At 49.0% G+C, this 17480-nt stretch overlaps 1 protein-coding gene across 13 annotated transcripts in view; it reads right to left on the minus strand.

Annotated features, from left to right (window-relative positions):
- Positions 1–17480, minus strand: part of ABCC1 (ATP binding cassette subfamily C member 1 (ABCC1 blood group)) — a 191044-nt gene that overhangs the window by 63694 nt on the left and 109870 nt on the right. For 9 of the 13 annotated variants that reach the window (XR_010117194.1, XM_063623723.1, XM_063623720.1 and 6 more), the window contains 3 exons: positions 10408–10554; positions 6995–7082; positions 2307–2382 (listed from right to left, as the gene is read on the minus strand). Coding sequence is in view for 12 of the 13 variants with exons in the window: in XM_063623723.1 (XP_063479793.1) it covers positions 2307–2382; positions 6995–7082; positions 10408–10554 (311 nt within the window). In the remaining variant the exon portion in view is untranslated. The remainder of the gene's footprint in view (positions 1–2306; positions 2383–6994; positions 7083–10407; positions 10555–17480) is intronic. The other 4 variants (XM_063623722.1, XM_063623719.1, XM_063623716.1 and 1 more) reach the window with 1 other exon arrangement.

Below are 17480 nucleotides of genomic sequence, written 5' to 3' on the forward strand. Positions count from 1 at the left end.
CCACTGCACTCCAGCCTAGGCAAGAACATGAGACTCTGTCTCGCAAAAAAACAAAAAACAAAAAAAAACTCTGACAGAAAAGCAGGAGTGTCCCAGACACGGAAACATGGGGAGAGCCGAAGAAAGGTGTAAAGGGGTGAAGGCACAGGGTGTAACCAGTGATGCGATGGCGCTGAGGTGGGTAGTGGCCAGGCCTGGGAGCACCTTGAAAGATGCCCTGGAAGGATGCTGTGCTAAGACACCTGAACTCTGCCAGCCGGGAGCCACAAAAGGGTTGAAAAGGGAAATGGATGTGAATAAATTTGAGTTGAATTTCAGGAAGATGTCTCTATTGAAATCATCCTTTAACAAACAGCAGAAAGCAAAATAAAATAAGCTCAGCATTCTCCCCAGCAAGACCAGCTGTCAATGGGGCAGGTCAAACCCAGGCCACTCCCACTGCCGAGGGCACAGCCAGAGAAGGGTTTCCATCCTCCCAGGGAAGGGAGGGCACATCCAAGACTTTGCTGGACTCACTTATATGTAATGTGCTTTTATTTATCTGTATTTGGTTACTTAAGTATTTATTTATTTTTTTGAGACAGTCTCGCTCTATGGCCCAGGCTGGTGTACAGTGGCTTGATCTTGGCTCACTGAAACCTGTGCCTCCTAGGTTCAAGTGATTCTTGTGCCTCAGCCTCCCAAGTAGCTGGGATTATAGGCAAGTGCCACCACATTCAGCTAATTTTTGTATTTTTAGTACAGATGGGGTTTCCCCGTGTTGGCCAGGCTGGTCTCGAACTGCTGACCTCCAGTGATTTGCCTGCCTCAGCCTCCCAAAGTGCTGGGATTACAGGCATGCACCAGCATGCCCAGCTAGTTTTTTTATTTTTAGTAGTGACAGGGTTTCACCATGTTGGCCAGGCTGGTCTCAGACTTTGGACTGCAGGTGATGTGCCCACCTTGGCCTCCCAAAGTGCTGGGATTCTGTGCTTTTTAACTGCCGCCTTTCTGATTTCAGAGTATTAGTGGAAATGCCGATAGTCGTTGCTGTCACTGATTGTTTCATTCTTATGACACTGCTGCATGGTGACACTCATCAGGCTTTTCGTTCCTGTGCTGGGAGGGGAATGGATTATGGGGCCTGAGTGGGCAGGAAGCCCAGTGAGACAGCACCTGTCACTGTCCACGTGAGACTGAAATATTCTTACAGGCCGATGAGAGAAGAGGGTTAGAGAAAGGTTCTGGGGGCTCATGGGGGAAGGTAACTGGAACAGGAAAACCATTGGGTCGGGAAAGGGACACAGATACAGAATAGTTGTGTTGTTCAACAAGACAGAACAGCTACAATTGAAGCAGGCAGGATTTAACTTAGACATAAGGAAGAACTTGCTAAACATGCAGTACCCCCATGAATTTTCAACGCAGGCTTTCTACAGATTCTTTTCTCTGGAGAGTTTGTCTCCTACGTGATAAAATACAGCAGTGATTTGCTACCCAGGCACGAGCTAAACCTCTAAAAGGGTCGCACTGCCCCTGTGTTTTGCGGATTCCTTAAGGGGGCATAAAAAGCTGTTGATCAAGGCCTCTGGTCAGAAAAAAATGAGAGGTGCTTGACAAGTTGCCTGGGGATAAGGTCAATTTCCTAGACATCATGTGCTTTGGAAAGCTAAGGACTGTAGGGTGTGGGGTGCCAGGTAGAAAGCTGGCAAGAAAGGGTGAGCTGGGCAGCTGAGGGGCACTGGAGTTCAGCAGCATTGTAGCCTCTGACTGAGACTGGCCAATCAGCTCACTCAGTGCGTGAAGGCATAGTGAGTGCCTCACAAAGGGCACAGGATCCCATCTGGGTCAGTAAGAAGCAGGCAGTTCTCCTAACAGTGGGATACACAGTGGCAGCAGTTGGGACCATCTGCCATCACAAGGGGAGAGGATGCATGAGGATAAAGCAGACCAAGAGAAAGTGAAACAAAGAAAATATCAAGAAAGTTCTGAGGGCAGAGTCCCTGGATCACACCGTACCTGAAAGTAGAACTTCCCAGTTATGCAAGCCAAGAATCTCCTGTATTGTCTAAGTCTAGCTGTCCAAGGCTGCTGTGACTTACAATCACAAGGAACCCTCTGTGCTAGGCATCTCTGTGTCTGCTTCTCACGACAGCCTAAGCAGGTGTATCTGCACCCATTTTCCAGATGGGTAAGCTAAGTCTTAGAAGGGCAAAGTGAGTTGTTCAAGGTCACAGAGAGGGAGCATGGTGGGAATTCGAATCCACGTTTGACAAAAGCCCTGTGGCTCTCTCCATGCCATCACGTGTGTCCACATCCCGGCTTACCCATTCAGCGTGGGAGGGTCGCCCTTGGCCCAGGTGAATGTGGCGTTCCTCACGGTGATGCTGTTCGTGCCCCCGCCTACAAAGCACAGAGACAACATGTCAGGCACAGGCTGAGCTGTGGGACTCCACATGAACAGAACGCTCTTTCTCTGCTTGAGTGGTTCAACCCCAGACGCTTGACACGAATGGCGCTAGGCATTATGATCTGGTGACATCAGCCACGGGTTCTGAAAGAAGAAACTCAACCTGCAGTTTTGGAGGCAGCCCCAGACCCAGAAAGGAGAAAGAAACTGCAAGAAGCTTTGTCCTTGTACGATGGGGTTGCACCATCTGGACGATCATCTCGGGAGATGACTGCAGAGGCGGGGGCCCCACAAGAATTACTCAGTGCTCTCGACGCCCTGGCCCTTCTCAGGCAGGTTCGGGGCAGCTCCAGCTGGGAGGGCCGAGCAGTGGCCAAGGTCAGTGGGAAACAGCTGGCGTCCACATGCAAACCTCTCTCCACTGGGGTGGCCTGCATCAGACCGCTGGGCCCTCCTTGAGGTTCAAAGGGAGGTCGTTCACCCTTCTCCCCATGTCCTCTGTCTTCCTCCCCCAGCCACACCACCCTACACACATCACATCACAGCAGGTGGATCTTTCTAAAACACCCATCACGATAAACTCAAAAAAAGAGGATACGGAACAGGGAAGTGTGGTACGAGGGCACAGGGGAGGGGAAGATTGTTGGAGACAAAGCCCACGTTATCCGGCTCCATGTTTCTGTCTTCTTCTGAGACAGGATCTGGCTTCTGCACCCAGGCTGGAGTGCAGTGGTGCGATCTCAGCTCACTGCAACCTCCATCTCCCAGGTGCTGGCGATTCTCCCACTTCAGCCTCCTGAGCAACTGGGACTACAGGATGTGCACCACCACACCCAGCTAATTTTTTTTGTATTTTTTGTAGAGATGGGGTCTTGACATGTTGCTCAGGCTGGTCTCGAACTCTTGGCCTCAAGTGATCTGCTTGCCTCGGCCTTCCAAAATGCCGGGATTACAGGCATGAGACACCGCGCCTGGCCAGCTCCACACTTCTAAGGCTCCTAGCACCTCTGTCTTCTTTTACTCTTCTTCCCGTTATTTTCCTTTTACTTCATGTCTCTCACTTAAAACAAAAGCAGGCCAGGCGCTGGGGCTCATGCCTGTAATCCCAACAATTTGGGAGACCGAGGCGGGCAGATCACCTGATGTCAGAAGTTCAAGACCAGCCTGGCCAACATGGTGAAACCCCATCTCTACTAAAAATACAAAAATTAGCCAGGTGTGGTGGTGCATGCCTGTAGTCACAGCTACTCAGGAGTCTGAGACAGGAGAATCGCTTGAAACCAAGGCAGAGGTTGCAGGGAGCCAAGATCGTGCCACTGCACTCCAGCCTGGGCAATAGAGTGAGACTCTGTCTCAAAATAAAAGAAAAGAAAAACGAAAAAGAAAAAACAGAAAAGCAACTCTTTGAATTACGTGCCACCTTAAGACCATCTGGAGCTAATACAGGAATATTTTTTAAGTTGTCGAATGAAGAAATAACTTCCTCCATGCATCAAAGAAACAAAAAACCTACAGACAGAGGAATTAACTTTCTCCCTCAGCTCTTCTAAAAGAGTGGACGTGGAATGAGGAAACTGGGAGTTGCTATTTAAGGAATTTAAGAAAACCCACTAGAGAGAGAGAGGTTGCAGAGAACCGTTAGCTTGGGAGCAGGAAGCAGCCAAGGGGGCCCCCACTGGCTAGAGCGTGCTAAACATTCCAGAAAGTCCAACCACCTAGGAGGCCCCTATTAGGGCAGGAAGGAGGGGCTGCAGTGCGGGCAGCACCCAGGGGCCTAGGGGTTTCCTGATGCTTGCACTGAGCTGTGAACAACCTCAGTAGCAAGAAACCACCACCCGCCCAACGCCGGCCACCTCAAATTTCAGCCTGTGTTTAGCAGAGAAATTTGACCCCAGAGTAGATGGAATCATTCCCTTATGATGTGAGGGGATGTGGGACACTGGGACAGCAGAAACCAGATGACCACAGCCCAGGGGTTTTGGGAGGCAGCATCCACTTGGGCCACGGTTCTCAACTGGAGGCAACTGTGCCCCTCAAGGCACATCTGGCGATGTCTGGAGCCATTTTCGGTTGCCAAAATTGGGGTGGGTACTACTGTATCTAATGGGTAGAGTCCAGGGTTGCTGCTCAACATCCCACAGTGTACAGGACAGTCCCCAACCACAAAGAACAATGTGTCTCCAGATGTCAGTAGCGCCCAGGATAAGAAACCCCACACCAGGGGGCTGAGCTGAAGATGCTGAGACCGTCTCGCTCAGACCAGAGATGTGACAACTCCCACGATCTGTTTGGCATCTTCTATGCACCAGGTGCTGTGTCAAACGTGTCGAACATTTTAGGTGCCACTAAAGATACTTTAGTGCAAGACTTTAGAGCCCCTGCGAGGTGCAAGACACAGCTCACACGGTATAACCGACATTTACACACATTCAATCTTCTGACCACATTCATTGGACTCTGGAGCCAGACTGTATGGGTTTGAATCCTGGGGCTACCACTTCATAGCTGGGTAGCCACAGGCAAGTTACTTAACTTGTCTGTGCCTTTTTTTTTTTTTTTGAGACAGGGTCTCTCACTCTGATGCCCAGGCTGGAGTACAGTGGCACGATCACAGCTCACTATAGCCTTGAACTCCTGGGCTCCGCCAGTAACTCCTGCCTCAGCCTCTCAAGTAACTAGGACTACAGGTGCACCACCATGCCTGGTGAATTTTTTAATTTTTGTAGAGACGAGGTCTCACTACATTACCCAAGGTGGTCTCAAACTCCTGGCCTCAAGCAATCCTCCAGCCTTGGCCTCCCAAAGTACTACGATTATAGGTACGAGCCACTGCACCCAGCCTGTGCCTCACTTTTTCATCTGTAAAATACGGCTGACAATCATGCAATCAACTTCAGAGGGCTGTACTGGGGTGTCTATGAGGCAGTGCACACAGAGCACTTCCCACAATGCTTGACACATAGTAGGTGCTCAGTAAATCTCAGTGAGGCAACACCCTATGGCCAGGAAGAGCATGGACTCTACCGACGGGCTGTGGGTGTGAATGCTGGTTCTTCTTTTGATCAGCTGTGCAATCTCAGGCAAGTTTCAGAGACCACTTTCTTCATCTGGAAAATGGGGGTTTCCACCACCCTCCTCCAGGGGTGCCATGGTGAGTAATGGACAAGTTGGGACATCAACATCCTTGGAACAGAACGTGCATGACAGGGGCTTTATAAGTGAACGTGTCACTGCACTTAGTGCCATTAACATTTATTATTATTATTATTTTTTTTTTTTTGAGATGGAGTCTCGCTCTGTTGCCCTGGCTGGAGTGCAGTGGTGTGATCTCAGCTCACTGCAAGCTCCGCCTCCTGGATTCAAGTGATTCTCCTGCCTCGGCTACCCAAGTAGTTGGGATTACAGGTGCCCAACACCATATCCAGCTAATTTTTGTATTTTCAGTAGAGACGGGGTTTCACCATGTTGGCCAGGCTGGTCTCGAACTCCTGACCTCAAGTGATCCACATGCCTCAGCTTCCCGAAGTGCTGGGATTACAGGCGTGAGCCACTGTGCTCGGCCTAATATTTATTATTAAGTGCCTAGAGAGATGGTTACAAACAACGTCCCTGGCTCAGGGGGGTGGGCTGGGAAACGATAAATTAACAAGCTACAAAACAAACAAACCTGCCAATAAAAATGCATGGCCGGCTGCAGTGGCTCACATCTGTAATCCCAGCACTTTGGGAGGCTGAGGCAAAGGGGTCCTTGAGCCCAGGAGTTCAAGACCAACTTGAGGAACAAAGCAAGACTTTGTCTCTCCAAATAAAAAAATTTAATGTTGGAAAAGGAAAAAAAAAAAAAAGGCCAGAAGTGGCTCATGCCTGTAAGCCCAGCACTTTGGGAGGCTGAGGCAGGTGGACTGCTTGAGCTGAGGAGTTCGACATCGGCCTCGACAACATGGCGAAACCCTGTCTCTACAAAACATACCGAAAAATTATCCAAGTGTGGTGCTGTGTGTGCCTGTAGTTCCAGCTACTTGGGAGGCTGAGGTCAGAGGATCACCTGAGCCCACAAAATCAAGGCTGCAGTGACAGCTGTGACTGCGCCACTGCACTCCAGCCTAGGCAATAGAATGAGACCCTATCTCAAAAAAAAAAACAAAAAAAATCCAAGTAACACTCGGCCAAAGAAAGGTACTTTTGTTTCCCTTATCTAGATAAAGCTGAGGCTCAGACCTAAGTCTACACAGCTTGTGAGTGGTGGAGGCTGGCCAGCCTCCAGAGTCCTCATTTAGCCCAGAATAGAATCAAGGTCAAAGCCTTGGAAAGTGACTCCCTGCGGGAAACCTCAAGCAGCTGCTGCCCCTCAGCAAGAAAACAAAAATTCAAGTGCAACTTCACCCTCCGGGGAAGTGTAAGACAGGACAGAAGCCCAGGAGGCCAGGCTTCCCTTCCCTTCTGCCGGCTCTGCAGAACCCTTGCCCACGGGGTCTCGCAGACAAGCGGCTAGGCAGAGTCAAACCCAAGGGGAGCCAAGGGAAAGAAATGCAAGTAGGGAGGACCCAGCGGGAGATGGGAAGGCGGCCACTTCCAGAAGCCAGGACCGAACGAAAACACACACACCGTCTTTGACAGGCCGTCGCTCGATGCTGTCAGGTTCCAGCTCCTCATGGGAGAGAAAGATCCTCAGGCGTTTGAGGGAAACACTCGCCTATACAGAGAGCAATGGCACGGAAGAGTTATTTTTAAAAAGCATTTCTGCAAAACAAACCAAGGTTAACTTTCGGAGGTTTTCCTGGGTGTGGAGGGGCACCCACCCTCCCTTATTTCCGAACGTCCCACATTTCTTAGAACCAGTGTATACTTCAGAATTAAGCAAAACAAAAAAAAAAGAAACAGGTTTTGGTTCTGCTTTGTTTTAAAAGCCCACAAAAGGTATTTCAGAAAAAATGGGCAAATGGCTGGGCTTGGTAGCTCAAACCTGTAATCCCAGCACTTTGGGAGGCTGAGGCAGGCAGATCACTTGAGGTCAGGAGTTTCAGACCAGCCTGGCCAACATGATGAAACCCTGCCTCTGTTAAAAAATATATATATAAAATTAGCCTGGCGTGGTGGCACGCACCTGCAATCCCAGCTACTCGGGAGGCTGAGGAAGAAGAATCACCTGAACCTGGGAAGGCGGAGGTTGCAGTGAGCCAAGATCATGCCACTGCACTCCAGCCTGGGTGACAGAGTGAGGCTCCGTCTCAAATAAATAAATAAATAAAAATAAAAATAAAAGAAGAAAAGGGCAGACGCCTGGTGGAAAAGGGACTCTGGAAACATAACAGCAAATGCAACAGAGCCAATTCAAACAGCCCAATGGGACAGGCATTTCTGAGATACTCCAGAAAACTTGGATATGGGCTGAGTATTATTGTAAAAACTTACTGTTAGTTTGCCTAGACATGATGACGGTGTTATACTATGTAGAAAGAAATGCACGCTGAAGTATTTGTGGGTAGAATGTAAGGGGTCTGAGATTTGCTTTAAAATTACTTGGCAAAGAAAGGAAAGAATGAAGGGATAGATAGCAGAGTTTAGAATTAAAAACAAATGAAGGCAAAGGGACAAGGGAGGCATACTGAAAAAGGATGAAGATAAATCAACTGTGGCAAAATGTTTTGGGTTTGTTTATTTGTTTTTTGTTTTTTGAGACAGAGTCTCGCTCTGTCACCCAGGCTGGAGTGCAGTGGCGCAATCTCGGCTCACTGCAAGCTCCACCTCCCGGGTTCACACCATTCTCCTGCCTCAGCCTCCCGAGTAGCTGGGATTACAGGCGCCTGCCATCACGCCTGGCTAATTTTTTTGTATCTTAAGCAGAGACGGGGTTTCACTGTGTTAGCCAGGATGGTCTCGATCTCCTGACCTCGTGATCCGCCCACCTCGGACTCCCAAAGTGCCGGGATTACAGGCCTGAGCCACTGCGCCCAGCCTTGGTTTCTCTATTTGAGACAGAGTCTAGCTCTGTTGCCCAGGCTGGAGTAGAGTGGTGCAAACATAACTCACTGCAGCCTCAAACTCCTAGGCTCAAGCCATCCTTCTGCCTCAGCCTCCCATGTAGCCACTGCAGGCGTGCACCCCACACCCATTTTGTTGTTTTTTGTAGAGCAGGGCCTCATTATGTTGCCTAGGCTGATTTTTGAACTCCTGGGCTGAAGCAATCCTACCACCTCAGCCTCCCACAGTGCTGGGATTACAGGCATGAGCCACTGTGCCCAGCCAAAAAATGCTGATGTTGAATCTGAGTGATGTGTACATGGGGTTCATGGTGTATTATTTCCTTTTTTGGAGACTGAGTCTCACTCAGTCGCCCAGGCTGGAGTGCAGTGGCGCGATCTTGGCTCACTGCAACCTCCGCAACCTCCACCTCCCAGGTTCAAGCAATTCTCGTGCCTCAGCCTCCAAATTAGCTGGGATTACAGGCACTCACCACCACATCTGGCTAATTTTTGTATTTTTAGTAGAGACAGGGTTTCCCCATGTTGGCCAGGCTGGTCTCGAACTCCTGACCTCAGGTGATCCACCTGCCTTGGTCTCCCAAAGTGCTGGAATTGCAGATGTGAGCCCTCATGCCTGGCTTTCTTTCTGTTTCTTTTTTTTTTTTTTTAATACCAGTTTACAAGCTTTAAGCTATTCTACTTCTGTGTACACTTGACATTTTTCATAACAAAATGGATTTTTTTGTTTTTGACGAAGCCTGCAATCAGCGTTGTACTACCAAATTTTAAGGTTGATTTGTCTATGTAGTTAAAATGGAGTTTTCAAAATAGGTGTTTGCAATGCTCGGAAAAAGAATGTGAAAATAGAGCAGAAAAGTAACAGGAGCTTCCAACAGTGCCCAAGTGTGACAAAACAGAAAGCCACCCCTCCTTACACAGTCAATGGCAGGAATTTTAGAGATTCTACAGGGTCTACATTGTTTAAAAAAAAAAAGAAAACAAAAACAAAAAAAACAGCGTCTTACTCCCTTCACCCAGGCTGGACTGTAGTCGTGTGACTATGATTCACTGCAGTCTCAACTTCCCAAGCTCAGCTGATCCTCCCAAGCCACAGCCTCCTGAGTAGCTGGGAGTACAGGGGCACACCACCATGCCTGACTAATTTTCAAATATATGTGTGTGTATATATATATACACATATACATATATATATGTATTTTTTTTTGTACAGACAGGGTTTTACCATATTGCTCAGGCTAGTCTCAAACTCCTAAGCTTCAGAGATCCACCTGCCTTGGCCTCTCAAAGCGCTAGGATTACAGGCATCTGCCACCATGCCTAGCCATAAGGTTGGGGTTTTTCTTTTTTTTTATTCTGAGATGGAGTTTTTGCTGTGTCACCCAGACCGGAGTGCAATGGCACAATCTTGGCTCACTGCAACCTCTTCCTCCTGGGCTCAAGCAATTCTCCTGCCTCAGCCTTCCGAGTAGCTGGGATTACAGGGACCCGCCACCACACCTGGCTAATTTTTGTATTTTTAGTAGAGATGAGGTTGCACCATCTCGGCCAGGCTGGTCTCGAACTCTTGACCTCAGGTGATCCACCCGCCTCAGCCTCCCAAAGTGGTGGGATTACAGGCGTGAGCCACCACACCCAGCTGTAAGGTTGGGGTTTCTCAAAGCATGGGTGGTCAAGACCTATCAGTGGGTTGTAAAATCAATCAAGTCAGACAAGAGCTACATTTTTGAAAAAAAGGATAGGAGGAGGAATAGCAGAAGAGAAAAGAGTATTTCAGGAAGATTCTTCCAGAGCATGAGAAAGCCTTGCTGCATTAAACTTGATTCATATACTCAAGTGTGAGTTCTCTGTCAAGAAGTCAAATGCATTTTCTTTCTTTCGGGCATGACCAGACAAAAGCATGGCAGCCTTGGTCCGGGCCTCATGGAGCCCGATCTGGAGTGTGATCTAGAAGCTGCGCTCAGGGGCACTTCCATGCTTTTGTGGCCTAGAACCCCAAGGCCCCCTCTCGGAAGTCGCCCCAGCTTCCCCCTGTACCTGCACGATGCTGCTGATGACCATGGGGAGAATGTTGAGGGGAAACCGGAGGATGTTGAACAAGGCCAAAGACACGAAGGCTGTCTGGGCATCCAGGATGTTGTTCTTGTCAATGGTCACGTAGACGGCAAATGTGCACAGGGCCACCTGCAAGCAGAACGCCCGGTGCTGACTGCTGTGCCCTGAGTGAGAGTCATCATCCTAGGAGCAGTGACAGGCCCTGGGGACACGCTCGGGCCCTCCCCAGGTGGCCACAACTGACCGGCTGCTGGAGCTCGTGGAAAAACCTGGGGCAGTATCTGGCACATAGCAGGTGCTCACTAAACACTCCAGGAATGAACTGGATAAATCAACGATCAGGAGGAGCCCAAAGAGCTGGCCTCTCTCATCAACTTTCTCAGCGATGTCCTAGAGGGGCATTCTTAGTATTCCTCAAAAGCACCAAGCACAATCCCCAAGCCTAGGCCTTTGCCCCTGCCATTTCCTCTGCCTGAAACCATCTTCCATCTAGGTGGCCACCTGGCTCCTCCCTCTCACCATTCAAGGGAGCTGCCTCTCCCACTCTACCCAAAGAGCCCTGCCATCTGGCCATCGTCCCATGTATTTTCAGGGTCTCAGCACTGCCATTTCATTGTTACTTCCTGGAAGGTCATACAGCTTAAAAATAAAAACCATATACTTTGCCATAACCGCTGTGGGACCCTGGTTATTTCACCTCTCCAGGCGAGCCCCTATTTTCTCATCTATAAAATGGAAGTCATGATAGGCTTTTAAGGGCTGTTGGCGCTTATGTAGGGTGCTTATTTGCACAGGGCCCAAGCACAGTAAAACTCAACAGATGGCAGCTGCTTTTATTTCTTGTTACAATATTTGGTCCAAATTCCTTAGATCATTCTTCCAAGGAATCTATTAATGTGGTCCCACAACCAAGAGCCCAGTCCCATGGGCAGCCAGAGTTGGTTCGTGTTCTGGCTCTGACATTAACAAGACAGATGACGCTGAGCCATGGCACAGAAATTTTCCAGGCTCCAATGTCAAGAGGGAGGCAAGGTGCTCAAAACGACAGGGACACATGATCCCTGGGTGCAGCGGTGCAATCATGGCTTACCACAGCCTCGACCCCCCGGGCCCAAGCATTCCTCCCACCTCACCCTCCCGAGTAGCTAGGACTACAGGCGCATACCACCATCCCCAGCTAATTTTTTTATTTTTGTAGAGACTGGGTCTCCCTATGCTTCCTAGACTGTTCTCGAACACCTGGGCTCAGGCCATCTGCCTGCCTCGGCCACCTAAAGTGCTGGGATTACAGGCATGAGCCACCGCAGCCATCCTGGCTCCCATCTTCTAAGAGGTAACGAAACACTGACATCTTATCTAAAGACACTTTTTTTTTTTTTTTTTTTGAGACACAGTCTCATTCTTTTGCACAAGATGGAGTGCAGTGGTGCGATCGCAGTTCACTGCAACCCCTGCCTCCCGGGGTCAAACAATTCTCATGCCTCAGTCTCCAAGCAGCTGGAATTATGGTGCCCACCACCACGCCCGGCTAATTTTTTTGTACTTTTATTAGTAGAGATGCGGTTTCTCCATGTTGGTCAGGCTGGTCTTGAGCTCCTGGCCTCAAGTGATCCGTCTGCCTCGGCCTCCCAAAATGCTGGGATTACAGGTGTGAGCCACCATGCCCGGCCCAGAGATATTCTTTACTCAAAAGGGTCTACATGTATCTACATGATAGACTATTCAGCCATAAAAAGGAATGAAATTCTTATACATGCTAAAACATGGATAAACCTTGAAAACATCACGCTAAGAAACCAGTCAGATGGCCAGGCGGGGTGGCTCACACATGAAATCCCAGCACTTTGGGAGGCTGAGGCGGGCGGATCACCTGAGGTCGGGAGTTCCAGACCAGCCTGACCAACATGAAGAAACTCAGTCTCTACTAAAAATACAAAATTAGCCAGGAGTGGTGGTGCATGCCTGTAATCCCACCTACTCAGGAGGCTGAGGCAGGAGAACCGCTTGAACCTAGGAGGCAAACGTTGTAGTGAGGCAAGGTCATGCCATTGAACTCCAGGTGGGAAACAAGAGAGAAACTTCGTCTCAAAAAAAAAAAAAAAAAAAACAAAGAAAGAAGCAGTCAGAAAAGGCCAGCTGTTGTTTGATTCCATTTATATGCAACGTCCAGAGTAGATAAATAGAGACAGACAGAAAGCAGATTAGTGGTTGCCTAAGACGGAATGGAAGGTTTGGGGAGCAAGTGATAACAGGTACAGGGCTTCCTTTTGGGGTAATGAAAATGTCCTGGAATTAGTAGTGACTGTCGTATCATTTATACAAAAAACCCACTGGGTGACCTTCACACCACCTACACAAAAACCCACTGGGTGACCTTCACACCACCTACACAGAAACCCACTGGGTGACCTTCACACCACCTACACAAAAAAACCACTGAATTGCACACTTTTAAATGGTGAATTATATCTCCATTAAAAAAATAAATTTCGATAGGCATGGTAGTCCATGCCTGTAATCCAAATGCTTTGCGAGCCCGAGGAGGGAGGATCACTTGAGGCCAGAAGTGCGAGCTGAGCCGGGACAAAAGAGCAAGGCTGTGTCTCTACAAAATTTTTTAAAAAACAAGCCAGGTGGCTGGGCTCAATGGCTCACCCTGTAATCCCAGCATGTTGGGAGGCCAAGGCAGGTGGATCACCTGAGGTCAGGAGTTCAAGACCAGTCTGTCCGACAAGGCAAAACCCTGTGTCTACTAAAAATGCAAAAATTAGCTGGGTGTGGTGGCGTGTGCCCATAGTCCCAGCTACTAGGGAGGGTGAGGTAGGAGAATCACTTTAACCCCGGAGGTGGAGGTTGCAATGAGCCAAGATTGCGCCACTGCACTCCAGCGTGGGCGACAGAGCAAGACTCCATCTGAAAACAATAATAAGTCAGGCATAGTGGCATGCACCTGTAGTCCTAGCTACTAGGGAGGCTGAGACAGGAGAATCATTTGAGCCCAGGAGGTCAAGGCTGCAGTGAGCTGTAACTGTGCCCCCACACCAGCCTGGGTAACAGAGTGAGGCCCCCGTCTCTAAACAAGTAATTTTTAAAAAAGTACCTCTCCAAAGTCAACCTATTTTTTAGTGTAGAAGTCAAAGTGCTGACTCAGATCCCAGGGCCCAGCTGATTTGTGAAGTCCCTTCCCTGTACCTCATTTGGCCTCATCTGTCACTCTCCCCTCACTCCCACTGTTTCAGCCTCCATGATTATCCCACCTACGAATGGGCACAGTAATGCCCCAGGGCCTTTGCACGTGCTCTTGCTACTCCCTGGTTGGCCTCTTTACCTCCATCTAGTCTTTCCTCAAGTGTCACCTTCTCAGTGAGCTTGGACCACCCTACTTAAAACTGCAAGCCGCTCCTATTACAAAGACCTGACTCTTTGCTTCCTATAGCACTTAAGATGGCTTTCTCTAGCACTAGGAGTTACTTATTGTGCCTATTGTTCCTTGTCTGTCTCTCTCTGTGAAAATGAATGTTCCATGACTGGAGATTATTACCTGTAGTATTCGCTGCTGTATTGTCAGAGCCTAAGACAGAGCCCAGATCATGGCGCTCAGTGAATGTCTGCTGGGTAGATGATGGATGGGTAGGAGTGGATAAATGGGTGGGGAAGGGGTAGCTGAATTTGCCTGAGGGCAGAAGAGCACATCAGAGGTGTCTCTTCAGCAGTGAAGCAAACCAGGCCTCAGGCATCTCACCACCAAAACGTACCAGCCCTCTTGGTGAGCCAAGTACCAATCAATGCTGGCTGCTGGCAGCACAGGGCACACACAGAGAAGGGACAGGACATCACGCAGCCCCTTTCAGGTCCATGGTCCTGGCTTCTCCAGAAGGAAGAAGTCATCTAGCCACTCACCCCTCAGTTATTAACTGAGCACCCATTATGCGCTGGGGACTGAGGAGGGCTTGGCAACCCTGAGACGCACAGTCTAGTGGAAGTACAGGCTTTAAGAGGTTCCCTACAGGCAGTGTTTGGAAATCCGAAGAGGCTGGTAGGATGGGCACAGTGACTGGGGCTCCAGGCAGGAGGAGACTGGAGTTCGCCTTGTAATAGGCGAGGGTCAAGGGTGCGAAAGTCCTTCATACACAGTGAGGAGCACCTGTCCCCTAGGTGCCTTTTCTGAGAAACGTGGAAAACCAATGAATGGAACCCCTACACTCCAGCCCACCCCCTAAAAATCCTGATGCCCTGTGTGCAGTTATCTGCTCTTACTGTCTGCCTGGCATCTATTGCTCTGTTTATGGCAACACGCAATTTTCTCTGGGGGAACTGAACTTCTCCCAATCTCAACCTATGAGCTTCAGCCACAGATGAACCTCCTCCTCCCTCAACCCCTACCTTGGCCCCAAGCCCCGAAAGACATGACCCAGCCCTGGCTGACCCAAGCATCCTATCTCCCTGGGCTCAGTGACTGGCTCAGGAAGAAGCATGTGATCGACCACAACCAATGAGACTCAATCCCATAGTTTTGCAGGAACTATTGGGGAAAAGAGTAAGACTCTCTGTTCACAGAGGTTGCTGAGGTGACAGGATGATCAGGAAACTGCCAGCTAATAAAGAAACCACCATCAAGAAAACAGAGCTGAGAGTCAGAGATGCTGTTATTCCCAACATTGTCTTGGGAACTCCTAGATCCAGCTATGCCTGCAACCCCCTTCATGCTTGAAAGTCTTTTTCTAGACTTTTCAGTTTTATGACTCAAAAATCCCCCTCTTCTCTTACTCTAGTTGATTTAAGCTACGTTTCTTCATTTGCAAGACAGTTCCTAACTAATATGATTTATTTCAACCTCTCATTCATTCATGTATTTATTCATTTACCTACATATATTTACGGAGCATGAACCATTTGCCAAGTTCCCTATGCTTTGGGGGTACAAGCACAAAATGACAAGGTCTGACTGGGCGTGGTGGCTCACGCCTGCAATCCCAGCACTTTGGGAGGCCGAGGTGGGCGGATCACTTGAGGTCAGGAGTTTGAGACCAGCCTGGCCAACATGGTGAAACCCCATCTCTACTAAAAAGACAAAAAATTAGCCGGGTGTGGTAGCGCACACCTGTAATCCCAGCTCCTCGGGAGGCTGAGGCAGGAGAATCAGCTGAACCCGGGAGGTGGAGGTTGCAGTGAGCTGAGATTGTGCCACTGCACGCCAGCCTGGGCAGCAGAATGAGACTCCGTCTCAAAAATACAGAAATGTATAAATATATAAATAAATAAAATGACACGGTTGTGGCCGTGTCTCCATGGACCCTAGGATATGATCAGCAGAGAACTACAGGACAGATTATTACCATACAGAATGATGAATTATTCTAACAAAGAGAGATTCAGGGTAAACAGAAGACAAGAAGCTCACAAATCATCTAGGACAGAAAATGTTAAATATTGACGGCTGCCTGGCGATGCTATTTTAGGAAAGTGCATTAGGTGGATGTGGTAAATGCCAGGCTTGGCATTCCAGAAAAACAGTCCCATCAGTCCCTGGATGGCATCCCTGGCCTTCCCCGGCCTCTGTGTTCCATCACACCTACCGCTGGGTAAACACCTCATCGTCTTTGAAGCACAGGAATGCACCAGTGGAAAAAACACTCAGACACCTTCCAGGGGAACTGAAGGCCACATATTTTATCCTAATGTAGTCAGAGGCTTCGATGCCTCGGCCAGGACAAGGTCTCCCTAACTGACACCCAGGCCCATCTGTTTCTTGCCAAACAGCTCAACAAACTCTGTCTCTGGAAACTCCGGGAAACTAAATGGCAAGGAAGGTCAAGAAAAGGTTAAGTAAAGCCGGTAGCCGGGTTCAGTATCTCACATCTGTAATCCCAGCTACTCCAGAGGCTGAGGCAGGAGGATCACTTTAGCTCAGGAGTTGGAGGTTGCAGTGAGCCGTGATCAAGCCACTGTACTCCACCCTGGGCAGCAAAAACAAGACCCTGTCTCTTAAAAAAAAAAAAAAGAAAGAAAGAAAGAAGAGAAGAAAAGCCAGTCCTGCTCTTAAGCATCTTCTGCTGTGGTTTCCTAATGGGGAACAGGGCAGGAAGTGATAAGCAAAATTTGGTGACAGCCTGGAAACTGTGAGTTTTGCCAACGAATCCAATGTGCAGAGCAAAAAGTTGTGAGAACACACTGCCCATCCCCTCCTAAGCGGGACACAAGGCACAGACCAAACCTCATCACCAGCGCCCTCTGGCTTGGATCTTTTCCTCTAAGAGAAGACCTTTCAAAATGCCATCAAGGCCAGGCGCAGTGGCTCACACCTACAATCCCAGCACTTTGGGAGACAGAGGCAGGCGGATTGCTCGAGCTCAGGAGTTTGAAAACATCCTGGGCAACAAAGTGAGACCCTGTCCCTGCAAAAATTACAGAAATTAGCTGGGCATGGCGGTGCATGCTTGTAGTCCCTGCTGCTTGGGAGGCTGAGGTTGGAGAATCACTTGAGCCTGGGAGGCAGAGGTTGCAGTGAGCCAAGATTATGTCACTGCACTCCAGCTTGGGCAGCGGTGTGAGAACCCATCTCAAAAAAAAAAAAAAAAGAAAAGAAAAAAAAAGCCATTTTGTATGTATTTATGTATGACTCTTACTATCTCTTGTATAAAAGTAAACAGAATCAAGTAACCGTAACTACATGTGTGACATGTATCCACCATTACAGTGATACAGATGCAGACTCTGGAAAAACACACAAGAAACATGGAGAGAGGGAAGCAAGGTGACTGGTGTTGGGAGGAAGGGCTTGGGCCTTTCACTATGGACTGTGGTTCTCAACTGGGAGAATTCTGTCCCCCAAGGGGACACTTTGCAATGCCTGGAGCCATTTTCCATTGTCACCACTGGGAAGAACAGGGAGAGGTACGACTTAGCATCTGGCAGGGAGAGGCCACAGATGCTGGGAAACATCGTACAATGTGCAGGCCAGGCCCTACAACACAGGAACAAAGGATGACCTGTTGGCGAATGTCAGCAGGCTGAGGTGGCCACATGTGGAGAAGTCCGGCTGTATGAATACCATC

This window comes from Symphalangus syndactylus, chromosome 18 (assembly GCF_028878055.3).
Source record: "Symphalangus syndactylus isolate Jambi chromosome 18, NHGRI_mSymSyn1-v2.1_pri, whole genome shotgun sequence".
Lineage (NCBI taxonomy): Eukaryota > Metazoa > Chordata > Mammalia > Primates > Hylobatidae > Symphalangus > Symphalangus syndactylus.